This window comes from Larus michahellis, chromosome 4, assembly GCF_964199755.1.
Source record: "Larus michahellis chromosome 4, bLarMic1.1, whole genome shotgun sequence".
Taxonomy (NCBI): domain Eukaryota; kingdom Metazoa; phylum Chordata; class Aves; order Charadriiformes; family Laridae; genus Larus; species Larus michahellis.
In genome coordinates this window covers 22,695,241-22,708,296 of record NC_133899.1, presented here as the reverse complement: position 1 = coordinate 22,708,296, position 13,056 = coordinate 22,695,241, and the positions used below count along the sequence as shown (strand labels likewise).

At 48.7% G+C, this 13,056-nt stretch overlaps 1 protein-coding gene across 7 annotated transcripts in view; it reads right to left on the bottom strand.

Moving 5' to 3' along the window:
• Nucleotides 1–13,056, bottom strand: part of RANBP10 (RAN binding protein 10) — a 90,269-nt gene that overhangs the window by 8,253 nt on the left and 68,960 nt on the right. For 4 of the 7 annotated variants that reach the window (XM_074583418.1, XM_074583421.1, XM_074583424.1 and 1 more), the window contains 7 exons: nt 12,877–12,989; nt 9,464–9,572; nt 8,313–8,461; nt 5,966–6,161; nt 3,097–3,221; nt 2,049–2,194; nt 1,459–1,570 (listed from right to left, as the gene is read on the bottom strand). In XM_074583418.1, the coding sequence (XP_074439519.1) occupies nt 1,459–1,570; nt 2,049–2,194; nt 3,097–3,221; nt 5,966–6,161; nt 8,313–8,461; nt 9,464–9,572; nt 12,877–12,989 (950 nt within the window). Of the gene's footprint in view, nt 1–1,458; nt 1,571–1,687; nt 1,819–2,048; nt 2,195–3,096; nt 3,222–5,965; nt 6,162–8,312; nt 8,462–9,463; nt 9,573–12,876; nt 12,990–13,056 lie in introns of all 7 variants that reach the window. The other 3 variants (XM_074583422.1, XM_074583423.1, XM_074583419.1) reach the window with 3 other exon arrangements.

Sequence of the window (13,056 nt, the reverse complement as noted above, 5' to 3'; positions counted from 1 at the left end):
TTCTGTTCCTTTACTCAGACAGAACAGGAGCCCTCAAGGCTTTGTCCATCAAGCTGTTCCTTCCCCCAGAAGATAATCTCTAAATCTCCTGGCACATTCAACGTGAGGTGCACAGACCTGCTAGGAAATACATCTGGGCACGGCGAGGTGGACTGCGCACAGGACCAAGCCTGGGTTTCTGAGGCAGAGAAGGTGTCCAGCGAGCAGTGTTTGGCCGGCTGTGGACGGACCGAGCTAACCGAGACTGCGGTGTGTCCTGTGAAGTCACCTGAGCAATGACAAAGCATGCACGGGGTCTGGTTGACGGGGCCGAGGGCCCTGCCTAGAATGAAACAAGCCCTTTCTTGCAGAGTGCTGGCAGCCCGTTACTTCACTATCGCTATAACCGTTTCTCCAGCACGGAATTTTCTGTAGCTGAAGATGCCAGGAGGGTCAGCAATGACATGGCAACTCATTGATTGCAAGCATAAGACTTCCATCAGGGAAAGCTACTGCATTTACTACACCAGAATCAAGGTAAGAGAGTAAATGACGACAAGGAACATTCTTGTCTAAGGAAAATGGGAGAACAGGCACAAACACTCAGCTCCGAGGACACAACGGAGGGCAAGAGACTGCTCATACCTGGATCCAACCATGATCCATCCTGCTGACGCAAGGAGCAAAGCTCATCAGAAGAAGGGGAGCTGTCTTGCTAGCTGAAGAAAACCAACCTATAACCAGACCTCTGCGCAGAGCGGGGTTCTCTCAGCACAGTTAGGACCATAAAGGAAAGAGCAACAGGGCTGGACCATTGCAACAGCCCTGATTCCAACACTGGACTGCAGGCAGCCAGGCTCTCTGGGCTCTAGCAGGCACAGCACATGATGGGAACATGCAGAGGCAATGCTCAAAGGGAAGACAGACCCACTTAACTCTACATGTCCAACACAAGATCGAAGGTAACTGGAATTAATGGCCCCCCTCGACTTTAGAGCCAACGCTACAGAAACCTGCTTCACTTAGGAGCTGCTGCGACAGAGCAACTGCATTCCCTACCAGAAAGCAGGACGATGCCAGGACAAAACTCTGCCAACCCAAACAGCTTGGAAAAGACCCCTACTAATGCCAGCGAAGTGATTCAGGTGGGTTCGAAGGAAGAAGAGGGGCAGGAAATGCATCAAAGAGGTCTTGGCTTCCTCAGTAAGCAGGAGAGGAAAATCCCAAGGAGCATCCTTGGAAGACGACCCAAGGAAGGGAGCCAAAAGAAGATTAGTTCAGGTGGATCTGTTCCCTGCAGGCTTCCCTCCCACCTGCCTTCCTGCATCACTGCCCTGTCCCCAGCAACAGAAAGAGAGGCAAAAGCTAAACACAAGTATTTCTGAACTTTTCCTAACACTCACAGGCTTGTCCACCACAGGACAGCCCTCGCGAGCAGATACGTCCAGTGGTAGCGCTCACAAAGGAACCAGGCCTTACCCAATATAGCACTATTAAGAGCAGCACACACGGGTTCCCTCTGGATTGGGTCCAGCTGTTGACCAACGGGGCAGTTCCAAGGGTCTGAGTAAGCTAACAAGCTAAATGCGTCCTGTATGAGAGAACAGAAAGGCACGGTAAGGTCATGCATGGCTGCAAACACACAGGAAAACCTCCAAGTCCATCAGCCGGGGCACCTCCTGCCATCGCCAAGGTGACAGGTGCCTACCTCCTGAAAAGAAATGGCCCTTTTCTTCTTGGCAGCAAGGGACCACACTGGGCCATCAAGATACTGGATTAAAGAGGGTGCCCCCTCCACCTGGCAGGGGAACCAGCACGGGAAGGCAGGTAGAGTGTCACCTGGAGAGAAGAAGAGCGAAGGCAGGCAGGAGCTGTATTTCTTCTCTCCTCTGCTGAGAACTGGGTCTAGATGCTCTATGTTCACTGAGTTTCGACCTCTGATCCCCACGTAGGCCCCCTCTTCCTCACCAAGTGCAGAAGTGAGGGCCACCCATAGCTCTGCAAGAGAACCCACAGCCCCAGTCCTGGCCCAGAGAACTGCTGTGAGGCAGCACAAGGCCCAGGCTTACCTGAAGCATCTTTTTGTGCACTGTGTTCTTCCCATATTCTCTGCAAAGCTGCTCGCTCAGCATCTGCAGCTCCCGTCCAAACTGGATCATTCGCTCCGTGGCAGCATGGTTCCCTCCACAGAGCTGCCTCTGGGGGCAACTGTCTTCTAGAGGAAAGACAGAGGAGAAGTAACAGTTACCTCCCATTTCCCACCACGGCCCACTCTGTGTCATGCTACCCCTAAACTCCTTCCCCTTCTGGAGTGGGTAGCTGCTCCCTGCTCTGAGTTTATCCCAGTGGAAGCTTCTTCTGATCCCTGCACTGCGACAGCCGAAGTGGTTTTTTCACAGTGTCCATCAGGTACAGGAAAAACTTGAGCTCAGTTTGTTTAATGCCTGAGGACTACCTACAAATCAAATACTCGGAGAGAATCATGGGAGCTCACAGCTCCAGCTGTGTTACCCTTTTATCTGTGTGAGACAGTGGACACAACACAGAAACCCCTGGCCTAACAAACCCTGGGCTGAGAAAACTTTCAGTCAGAGATGTCAACACCACCAGCTTCCCAGTATTCCGTGGCCACAAGACCCATTATAACTGGAGGAATCCCCAGTTTCAGAGGCAGCGTAGCTAATTCATCCTCCTCCTCCTGGCTAACGCACCCGCAAACAAGACAGCTGTAGCTGACCACACCGTGCTGAGGACGCTCTGTGGCTGGGCATGAGCTGCCTTTCGCAGCTCAGTTCCATCCCCCAGCAGGAAGAAGTGCCAGGACTGCTCCGAGCTGGAATTCATGACCAAGCGCTGAACAAACCTTTGACTCTTATTGTTTCCTCTGCTCCACAACATCCCCAGCACCGCTGGGGATGAAACTATGAAAAGCCAGACCTGGTTTTAGTTCCAGGACAGATTCATTTTCCCCGTGAAACAGGCATCCTGAGAACTTCATGCACTGGGGTGGGGAAAGAAACCCGAAGTACATGTGTTTCACCGCAATCCTATCCCAATTTTAACTCTCGTACCTGCTCTTTCTATTTCCCTTTACCCCTCCTGCCTCTGAGGCCCTACCCATGCTGGATTCATCCGTCTGCAGGATCTCTTCATGTTTGTAGGTGCCGTTCATTATCCTGGTGGATGAATTTTCCAGGACTCCGTTGGGGTAATGCTCAGCCTCCATTTCCATCTCGCTGTCACTGAGGTGAAAGGAGGAAAGAAAGGCCAAGATGTCTAAATTAGAAAGGGAAGAAATGAAGAGCTCAGATGCCAAATGATGCCCAGCAATGGCCAGTAAACCAGGAAAGGTGCCAGATGGGACTACAGGGTGCCAGATAGTCTGATTCAGTATAGCAAAAAAATGGTGAAGGCTTCTGATGGCAACTTATGAAATAGGGTTCTGTGCTGAAAGTGGCTGTCATAATTACAGGTGCAGAGTGCTTATCATTTTCCCTTCAGGAAGCAGTCATCTCTGCGACAGCGAGCAGCAGCCAGACAACAGATAACATCCTAACATACCAAACAGGAGGGAAATCTTGGCTGCGGTAAGCCATCAACACTTGCAAAAAGTGCAATACAGAACACAAGGGCTCTAGGCTTAAATGTTCATGACAGCAGTCGGGATAAGATTGCTGATTAACTGAAACGACGAGAAAATCTTGCTGGGACTTGGGCTCTAGATTTAAAAAAAAGAACCATAAATCCAACATTATCACACGATTCCGGTAAATGGAGTCTGAACAAGTGTTTCTCGCTCAGTTACGTGCTGTACGGCCCTCAAGAGGTCACGACAGAGACGACAAACTGTCCTGCAAACTGCGCTTGGCACAGCCCTCAGAGGATGAGTGCCAGCCGCAATTAGCAAGAGATTCTACTCATCACAAGGACATCCTCCGCTCCAGCAGGACCCGAGACAACCCTGCAACACCCACCTGGTAAGTGGGCCCAAAGGAAGCTCTGTTCCCACCTCAGCTCAATATGCTCCACGCTCCAGTAAACAGACTGCCTGCCTATGGCTCCCGGGAGAAGGGAGGCTTTCTACAGGTCTGATTTGCTTGTCACAAGTAGAAAACTGTTGATTTAGAGGCTCATCCGGAAGCAACTGGGCAACAGGTAGAGGTAGCCCAAGAAAAATACTCAAGAGGGCAATGCACCAACACAGTTGTCCTGGGATGAGCGACACAGGACTAATTTACCTTCTCATGCCGGGGAAAACTCCACTTTTGGAAGACTCTAGCATCTGAATTCGTGAAAATATTTACTTTATAGCCACCTAGGCCATGTGGGATTCAAGGTCTCAGTGTTTTCGAGCCTCGTCAGGTGCAGGGATGAGGAGGAGCGAGGCCTCCGAATTTGACCCAGGCTGGCCAACAGGATGATTTCATACCACGAATGTCACATTTGATATAAATTAGGAAGTTTGCTGTGTAGTCGCTCTCTCTCCCTTGATGGCGGCGGTCCAGAGAAACTCCTTGCCCCCGTGCTGGAGCCCTAAGCCCAGCAGAGTGGCTCGAAAGTGGGGCGGAGTGGCTCGAAAGCAGCCCGGCAGAAAAGGACCTGGGGGTGTTGGTTGACAGCCGGCTGAATATGAGCCAGCAGTGTGCCCAGGTGGCCAAGAAGGCCAACAGCATCCTAGCCTGTATCAGGAATAGTGTGGTGAGCCGGACTAGGGAAGTGATCATCCCCCTGTACTCGGCACTGGTGAGGCCCCACCTCGAGTACTGCGTTCAGTTTTGGGCCCCTCGCTACAAGAGGGACATTGAGGTGTTGGAGCATGTCCAGAGAAGGGCTACAAAGCTGGTGAGGGGTCTGGAGGACAAACCTTATGAAGGACGACTGAGGGAGCTGGGCATGTTTAGCTTGGAGAAGAGGAGGCTGAGGGGAGACCTCATCACCCTCTACAACTACCTGAAAGGAGGTTGTAGAGAGATGGGGGCTGACCTCTTCTCCCTGGTGACAAGTGATAGGACGAGAGGAAACGGGTTCAAGTTACGTCAGGAGAGGTTTAGAATGGATATTAGGAAACATTTTTTCACTGAAAGGGTTATTAAACATTGGAATAGGCTGCCCAGGGAGGTGGTGGATTCACCATCCCTGGAGGTGTTTAAAAAAAGGGTAGATGGGGCACTTAGGGACACGGTTTAGAAGTGGCTTTTGTCAGGGTAGGTTAAAGGTTGGACTCGATGATCTTAAAGGTACCTTCCAACCTCAGCAATTCTATGATTCTATGATTCCCTTCCTCCCGAAGCCGCAGCGCTGGCAGGGTCCCACATTTACTGTCCACTGCTGGGAGCGCACAGCTTCCTCACGATATAATTGGCTGAGTGTAATTCTTGTGTATTTTATATTAGTATTGGGATTAATACTGGTTCTTTAGTATTATTGTTAATTATTTAGTCTTATCCTATTAAATCTATTTATATTTCAACCCTCCGGTTTCCTTGCTTTCCCCGATTCCCCTTTCCAGGTGGGGAGGGCTCGTCGGGTGATAGAATAATTATCGAAACAACAATTGATTGTTATGGGTTTTCTCAAACTGCAACAGCAGTAAGCACTCGAGCTGCTGCCTCCCCCAGCAGAGGGCAGGGGGGCTGCTCAGCAGCAGTCACCAACTGGCTGAGGCAGCAGCAACAGCTCAAGGGGAGAGCTTCTGCCCAAACTATCCCGTTGGGATCTGATGGCACCAGTTTAGTGGCACAGCTCGGTGCTTGAAACAAGAGCATCATAATATTCCTTATGAGATGAGCCTCCGAGCCTGGCCAGAGCAGCGGAACCGGGACAGGCTTCTGGCTGCTAGGAACAGTAGTGACCTTGTAGCTAACGAAGGGTCACTCTGTTGTTCATAAGAGCAGGACACAAGACCCTTCTGGCTCTTCTGAAAGCAGACTGAGCCCTCTCCCACCATCTCACCCTCCTCAGACATCTACAAAGGAGAAAAAAATACCTGGTTTCTTGGTTACTCGTACTACTGTGCTGCTGAGATTTGGTAGAATCTGTAGAATTGGACTCAGAGTAGTTCACAGATGAGGGGGAGGAGGAGGAGGAAGATGAAGATGATGAACTCAGTGTTGGGTATTTACTGTGACTCTGTTTGCTTTTTGTGGACATGACTCCATTGCTACAGGTTGGACTATCTGCTCCTGAAAGTCAAGAAGAAAGGGAAAAGTGAGACCAGACTGACAGTATCGCTCTAGTGTGAAGTCAACAACGAAGTCAACAATTTAGCAAGAGAGCAGACCCCAAAGGAAGAAAGCAAAATAAGACTGTCGGACTTAAATTATTATTCATCGTTCTTAAAATTTAGTGGGGTTTAGAGAAAACACAAATGAATATGGAAGGAAACCACTGCTCACCAGCAATGTCTGAGCTTAAGGAAGTTCCAAAAATGGGCTGGAAATAAGAGACAGGCAGAAGCAGCTCACACAAGCACAGAAATTACTGATGAAATATGAAGCATGGATGGTTTGTAAAGGGGTTTACAAACTCGCTTCTCACAAACCCAAATATTTCTCAGAAACCCTCTATCCAGGAAAACTATGAGAGCACAGGTGAAAACTGGACCACAAGAACTCTTTGCAAGCAGAACGTCCCAGGCTTTCCACGACCTATCTTGTATTAGGCATACACCGGATTCACACAACACTCAGCAAACAAGAATCCTCTTAAAAATCACAAGCTGACCTTCCTCGTTCAGAAGAACAGACATCACTGAAAGGAGAGTCAGGCCTGAAATCTCATCCTCTCCCCTACCAAAGGTGCCTATCATCAAGCAGTGGAACTCACTGACGCTGGACACAAACCTTTGGTCATTACCACAAGTTTTATATGGATTCAAAAATTACCGGCTAAACTTGCAGGGGCTATTTAATACCAAGACAACTACAAATCATTAGGGGTTCAAATAATATTTTGGAAAAATCTCACTATGGGCTCGTCTTCTTCCTAGGCAACCAACATTGACCACAGGATCTTGACTAGATGATGTGACGGAGGCTGTTCCTCCAGAAGTGATGGTGATATATCCAAATTCATCAGCTGATCCCACAATCATATTTATAGCCAGGGAATTTATTTATATGTTTATCATGGAAACACAAAGATTCAAACAAAAGGCCGTTCTGCGCATTTACATGGCAAAGACGCAGTAGATCGTGCCCAACTTTTTTTTCCTGCTTAATCTTTGAAATATGACTGATGAAATTATCACTATTTTGAAAGCACCAAGGTCAGACAGAGGGAACTGCGGAAGGTGGTGTCCTGTGGATGGAGACAAATATATATGAATGCTGCCTTGTGTTGTAGGGTTTTTTTTATGTGGGCATCTCCTGGTTGAAAACGGGTATTACCAAGAGCTTTTATGGGCTGACGGGATCATTCCGACTATCTAGTCAGAGAAACACACCCAGGGCTTCTCGCAACACAACACAGGAAAACAAAGACACTGGCTTGGGAAGGTGAGTGACAGCTTGGAGGCATTCAAGTAATTGTCCTCCTTTCCCTTAAATGTTTGCCTGTCCACTGTTTGTTGCACGCAGCAGTGGGAATACCCAAACCAAACACAGTCAGATAGATGGCTGTGAGCAGCTCAAGGCTCAGTGAAGCAGCTCAGAGTGTTTTCCAGGGACTCTGCAGGTCATACTCCCTGGCCTACTCCATCTTCAAAGCTGGAGTCAATAATTACCTAGGGAAGATAGCTTGGGTGTCCTGGTTTACCTCGTTCTTTCCGCTTCAAATCCTAAAGTTTCATTTCCTAAACTGCAAAAAGTTGATGCTTCAGCGATGGGTTTCGCAGGGACATAACTGTTCCCTTCTCACACGTTTAGAGCTTGCAAGGTCCACGGAGTCCACGGGGGAGGAAGAAGCTCTCATGCAAGGCATCCCCTTAACCTTTCGCTCAGCCGGCCAGAACAGTGCATCTTCTGCTCGCTCCTTACGGGAAAGCAATTCTTCTGCAGGCTCCAAGGAAACAGGTTTTGTTTTCCAGACCTCCTCTTACAGCTCGGGCAGTGAAACACTGAGTCACTAGTGCCTGCACTACAAGGCCACCTTCAAAACCTTCTTTATTCTGAAAAAAACCTGCTCTGTAGACAATTGTCTGTGGAAAATAACTAATGTAAAATCGATTTTGTAACAGTACAGAGACACCCATGACAACAGTATGTCTTCTCAGCTGGATATCAGAAAGGAACGGAGCATTTCATAGAAAGACATACAGAAAGTAGCAGGTAATGGACAGTAGCTGACCTTTAACATTTGCTCTTCTCACCAGGAGACACAGAAAACACACTTACCAGTACTATGAACGTGTGAGTTGCTTGATCCATGTCTAGGACTTAAGCTGGGGGACCCGGGGTAACTGTCCTGGGATCTGGGGCTGCGGGCACTGAAACAACGTACTTCACTGTCTGTCCCATTCACCATCTCCACAAACTGCCGACACCTGATTTCATAGGAGGGAAGAAGGAGAAAAGGGTGCGTGACAGCCAGGATGCTCTGCATTGAGGTTTCCTTCGTTACTGAGCGGAGAAGTCCTAGAAACTGCACAGGAGTTAAATCTCTTGCCTTCGAAAAAGACATTTCAGACTCCTGGTACCTTTGTATTGCCAGTGCTCTGATAATGCTATGGGAGGAAGTAGCTCAGAAACTGCAATTTTGATGCTAACGAATGGTAAGACATTCCCAAAAACCAAGTTTATTTCTATATTGCTAAGAAGAAACAGTTCCTTTACAGCATGCTTTCATCTCCACTATCTCTGCAGGAACCCCAAAACTCGACTGTGGGGTTTTTTTTCAGGGACATCATACTAAATCTGCCAAACATCGTAGTTGCCCCACTCCACCATCAACCTAGAAATGCTGGTGGCCAACGGCAAATAGACAAGGAAGGGTAAAAAACGGAATATTCACAGTGACAGGGCAGTGAGGACAGCTGCCCATTTGGCTTTACTGGGAACCGTCCTTACACATCTCAGGAGGCTGGGGAGAGCCACTCTGTACGGCTGGGAGAACTGGGACACACAGGCACTTTCTCCCTTTAATCTCTACCCCAAATAGCCTTTTTTCCATACATCTGCCTTTCTAGGAACCTTCCCAGTGACTGCCACCTGCTCCAGTGTGGCAAGATCTCCACAAGACAACTAAAGTCCATCTGTGGAGGAGCTTCTGGCAGTTGGCGGAGCTAAAATTTCACCCACCTCTGCCTGACCTCATGAGGCAAAGCCATACTGGGTCTGAGCAGCAACAAAACAGCTCTGCCTACATTGCTAAAAGTACTGTGCAAAGAAGCGAACCTGTGTCCTCTCCCACCTGCTCCCAATGGGATCTCAGACAGTTTAAATTCAGACCAAGGTGTGCAACCAGACCGGATGGCTGGAGAGCCTCTTTCTTCCCTCTTTCATCTACACATTTCAGCATTAGGGAGTATAAAGCTATTCATACTTACTTTAACATGAAGAGCAGGTTGGGGTTATGTTCTAGGAGGCCAGGATAGAGCTGCTGGGTGGCTTCTATAGCCTCTCCCACTCTGCCTGCTAATACTAGCTTCTGTATTCCTGAAAGCAAAAGGAGACCTATTGACACACAGGACCGGCCAACAAGAACGGCCAGAAGAGTTGTCTCACACTTGCCACACAGCTCCCCACTACCACCTTGCACAAGGGCTAGGGAGAACTGGGGACCACATTGAGAAAAGGCTCCAGGGAGACCTTAGAGCCCCTTCCAGTACCTGAAGGGGGCCTACAAGAAAGCTGGAGAGGGACTTTTTACAAGGGCATAGAGTGATAGGATGAGGGGTGGTGGCTTCAAACTGGAAGAGGGGAGATTTAGATGAGATATTGGGAAGAAATTGTTTGCTGTGAGGGTGGTGAGCTCCTGGCCCAGGTTGCCCAGAGAAGCTGGGGCCACCCCATCCCTGGAGGGGTTCAAGGCCAGGCTGGACGGGGCTTGGAGCAACCTGGGCTGGTGGGAGGTATCCCTGCCCAAGGCAGGGGGGTTGGAACTAGATGATCTTTAAGGTCCTTTCCAACGCAAACCATTCTATCATTCTATGAGTCTGTGATTCTATTTATTATGGATTAGGATGAGGAAAAGCCCGTGAAAATGAGGGAGAATCTCTTAGCAGCTCAGAAACATCAAGAGTAGAAGGATCTGAAAGATGAAGTGGGTGCGCTGGGGTGGGGTGCTCTGGGACTTTAGTCCTTTAGTCACAGAACTATGCAGTGATGCAAAAGAAAGCAGGACATGACAACTGGATGGGAGCAAGGAGGCTGCTGGGGAAATGACAGTTTCAGAGGAGAAGCCCCTGGGTCACCCCCACATTACGTCCTCTGGCTGGTTCATGCTTAGAATTGTACGTGTGGCTGTGCATCAGATAAGAAGAGTATTCTTAGGGGGTCTGTGGGCTTAAACCACAGCACAGTAGTGTTTCCCCTATATCCCTACCTCTAAGTAGAAGTACTTATATCAATAAAACTGGGTTCCTGCAAGTCCCACCTCAAAGTATTCCCAGAGAAGGAACCTGAGCTTGGCCTGCAATGAGGATGTGGCACCTGTAAGCTGGCTCCAAGAATCAGCTACTGACCAAGCTAGAAACCGCTCCACGAGTTGTACACTTCTAGGAGCCACAAAGATATGAGGCAGAAGCCATCTATCATCCTGGGTGTTCATGTCCTGCGTACGTTCCGTCAGTGGGTCACAAGACACAAGTGCAAGACTTAACTTGAGATCCCACCCATGAACACTCAGAGAAGCTGCTGATCTACAGAGGTTCACGTTTTGTTTTTTTTCTAAGTGCCCTTAAAATAAAAAACTACGTGGCCTTAAAACTAAAAATGCAATGCACTTCTCTCTGTTTTTCCAGGACTCCTCACAAACAACAGAGAGAAGGTGTTGAATTGCCAGTGAGGCGCTTTGCAAGCAGAGGCGCTCGTAACAACAGGCTGTGACTATTGCGAGCCATGAGCAGTTCAAAGCCCAGCCCAGTAATCCTTGTTAGCAATCCCCGGTAACAATCTGCTATGACTTGTCTTGGCTCCCACTTCTCAGTGTCTATTTGCTTGTTATTGTAGCTGAAAGCTAAACCCAAAGACGCGGCGCTCTCACCAACGTGTGTTGCACAGTCTCCTTCATTTCGCGCTCTGTTTCTTCTACTTACTTGCACGTCCGTTTTCATGTCTCGCTGCTTTTGACAGCTCTCTTCTTTGCCTTGTTTGGCAACTCTCACAGATGTCGCCGCCTTTTATATTTTCCCCTCTTTTTGTTTTCCCATCTGTGTTTTCCTCACACCTTTTATTGAAGCCCCAACTTCAGAGCTCTATATTCCTTCCTTCCCATCTGCCTCGTCACCTGTCCTCAGACAAACGAGATCACTGTCTCGCGTCCCTCCCGTAAGGCTTTACCAATTAAATCCGCACCAGCAAGAACACCGGCTGGGCTCAGGTTTGCATAATGCATGGTCTGGAGAGCACAAAGCCCATCAGCACTAATGGGCAGCAACTCTAAGTTATTTTGGGTACTAAGCAGAGTCCCCAGATGAACCCAAATGCTGGCTAAGCGTGTGTAATGTATGGAGTGAGCTACAAAGGGCCACGATGCTCCTGGTATGTAACAGTCACATGAGAAACGGTTCACAAAGGGAAGGGAAATGTACAGAGCGGGATGTATTCAACAGCCAGGAGAATGCAGAAAACACACCAATGTTCTGTGACTCTGCAGTCTGAGCCTGTGAATAGAAAAGCTAAAAAACAAAACAACCCAAAAACCGCAGAGCAGGAGAACGCTGCAAGCCTTATTCTGCAGGAACCAAAAGCACTTACGGCCGTACCCACTGAGAGATGAACCACTTTGGAGGAAAGAGCAGTAACCGAAACAGACACAGAATACAAATCCTCCACCTGGTGTGAGCTAAGCGCGTCGGCTGTGAATCTGCAAAACCTTTAGTATGCAAAAAATTTACCTGATGACTAAATGTGCAAAGGGACTGGGAGACTCGTTAACTCTGGGAGCTGTAGTCAAAATGGATCGATGTGTCTGGGTCCCTGTGACCATGATAATGAAACTGCCCCTGCTGCAACACGCTGCATCGCAGAACCCAAATCCAAAGGGATGCTGATAGGCAGTGACCTCAGTTCAGGCAAGTCCAAGGTAATCATTCTGTTCTCCATCAGTTTGGCACTACCTCAAGAAAGCACCTTCTGCCCTAAATATCATGTGTAGCCTGATGCGTGAAACTGCTGGTCTCAAAGCGGAGAGCCACCTCAGCTCTTCCTTCAGCACAAGAAGGACATGGACATGTTGGAGCGGTGGTGAGACACTGGCCCAGGTTGCCCAGAGAGGTGGTGGAGGCCCCATCCCTGGAGACATTCAAGGCCAGGCTGGATGAGGCTCTGAGCAACCTGATCTAGTTGAAGATGTCCCTGCTCACTGCAGGGGGGTTGGACGAGATGGCCTTTAGAGGTCCCTTCCAACCCAACACATTCTATGATTCTATGATTTTAGGATTCAGCTATTCATTTTCAACAAGACTGAGGGAAGTTAACCAAGCTGATCAGAAAACTTACTCTCTTCAACACATGCAGGTGATTTCTCAGAGCAGATAGGCAATGGAAAGAATTTTCAGGCAAAGGTGGCAGAGGGTGGAAGGGACACAGTGGCGATGGGAAAAGTGCTCCAAGCAGCAGTCCCCAAGCTCTACTGACCCACAGGCAGGAACAATAAGTCAGCAGTGTGCTGTGGACACCTTTGTGCTGTGGTGGAATAACTTTTCTACTTCCACAGCACTTCATTCCTCTGCAGAGTCCCGAAGGAAACATGTGGCCAGCGTGCCACGTGTTGAGAACGACTCCCCAGGGGACTTACTTTGTCTATTCTTTATTGAGGTCTGTTCTTCCTGGATTGTGGTGTCCGTGACTCTGGCAAAGGCAGTCGCTGTTGAACAGTACCCATGATGAACCAAATACGACGAAACCATGCTAGAAAACAAGAAAATACAAACAGATGACGAGGCATTGGTAAAACAGGGTAATCACAGTGGAGAAA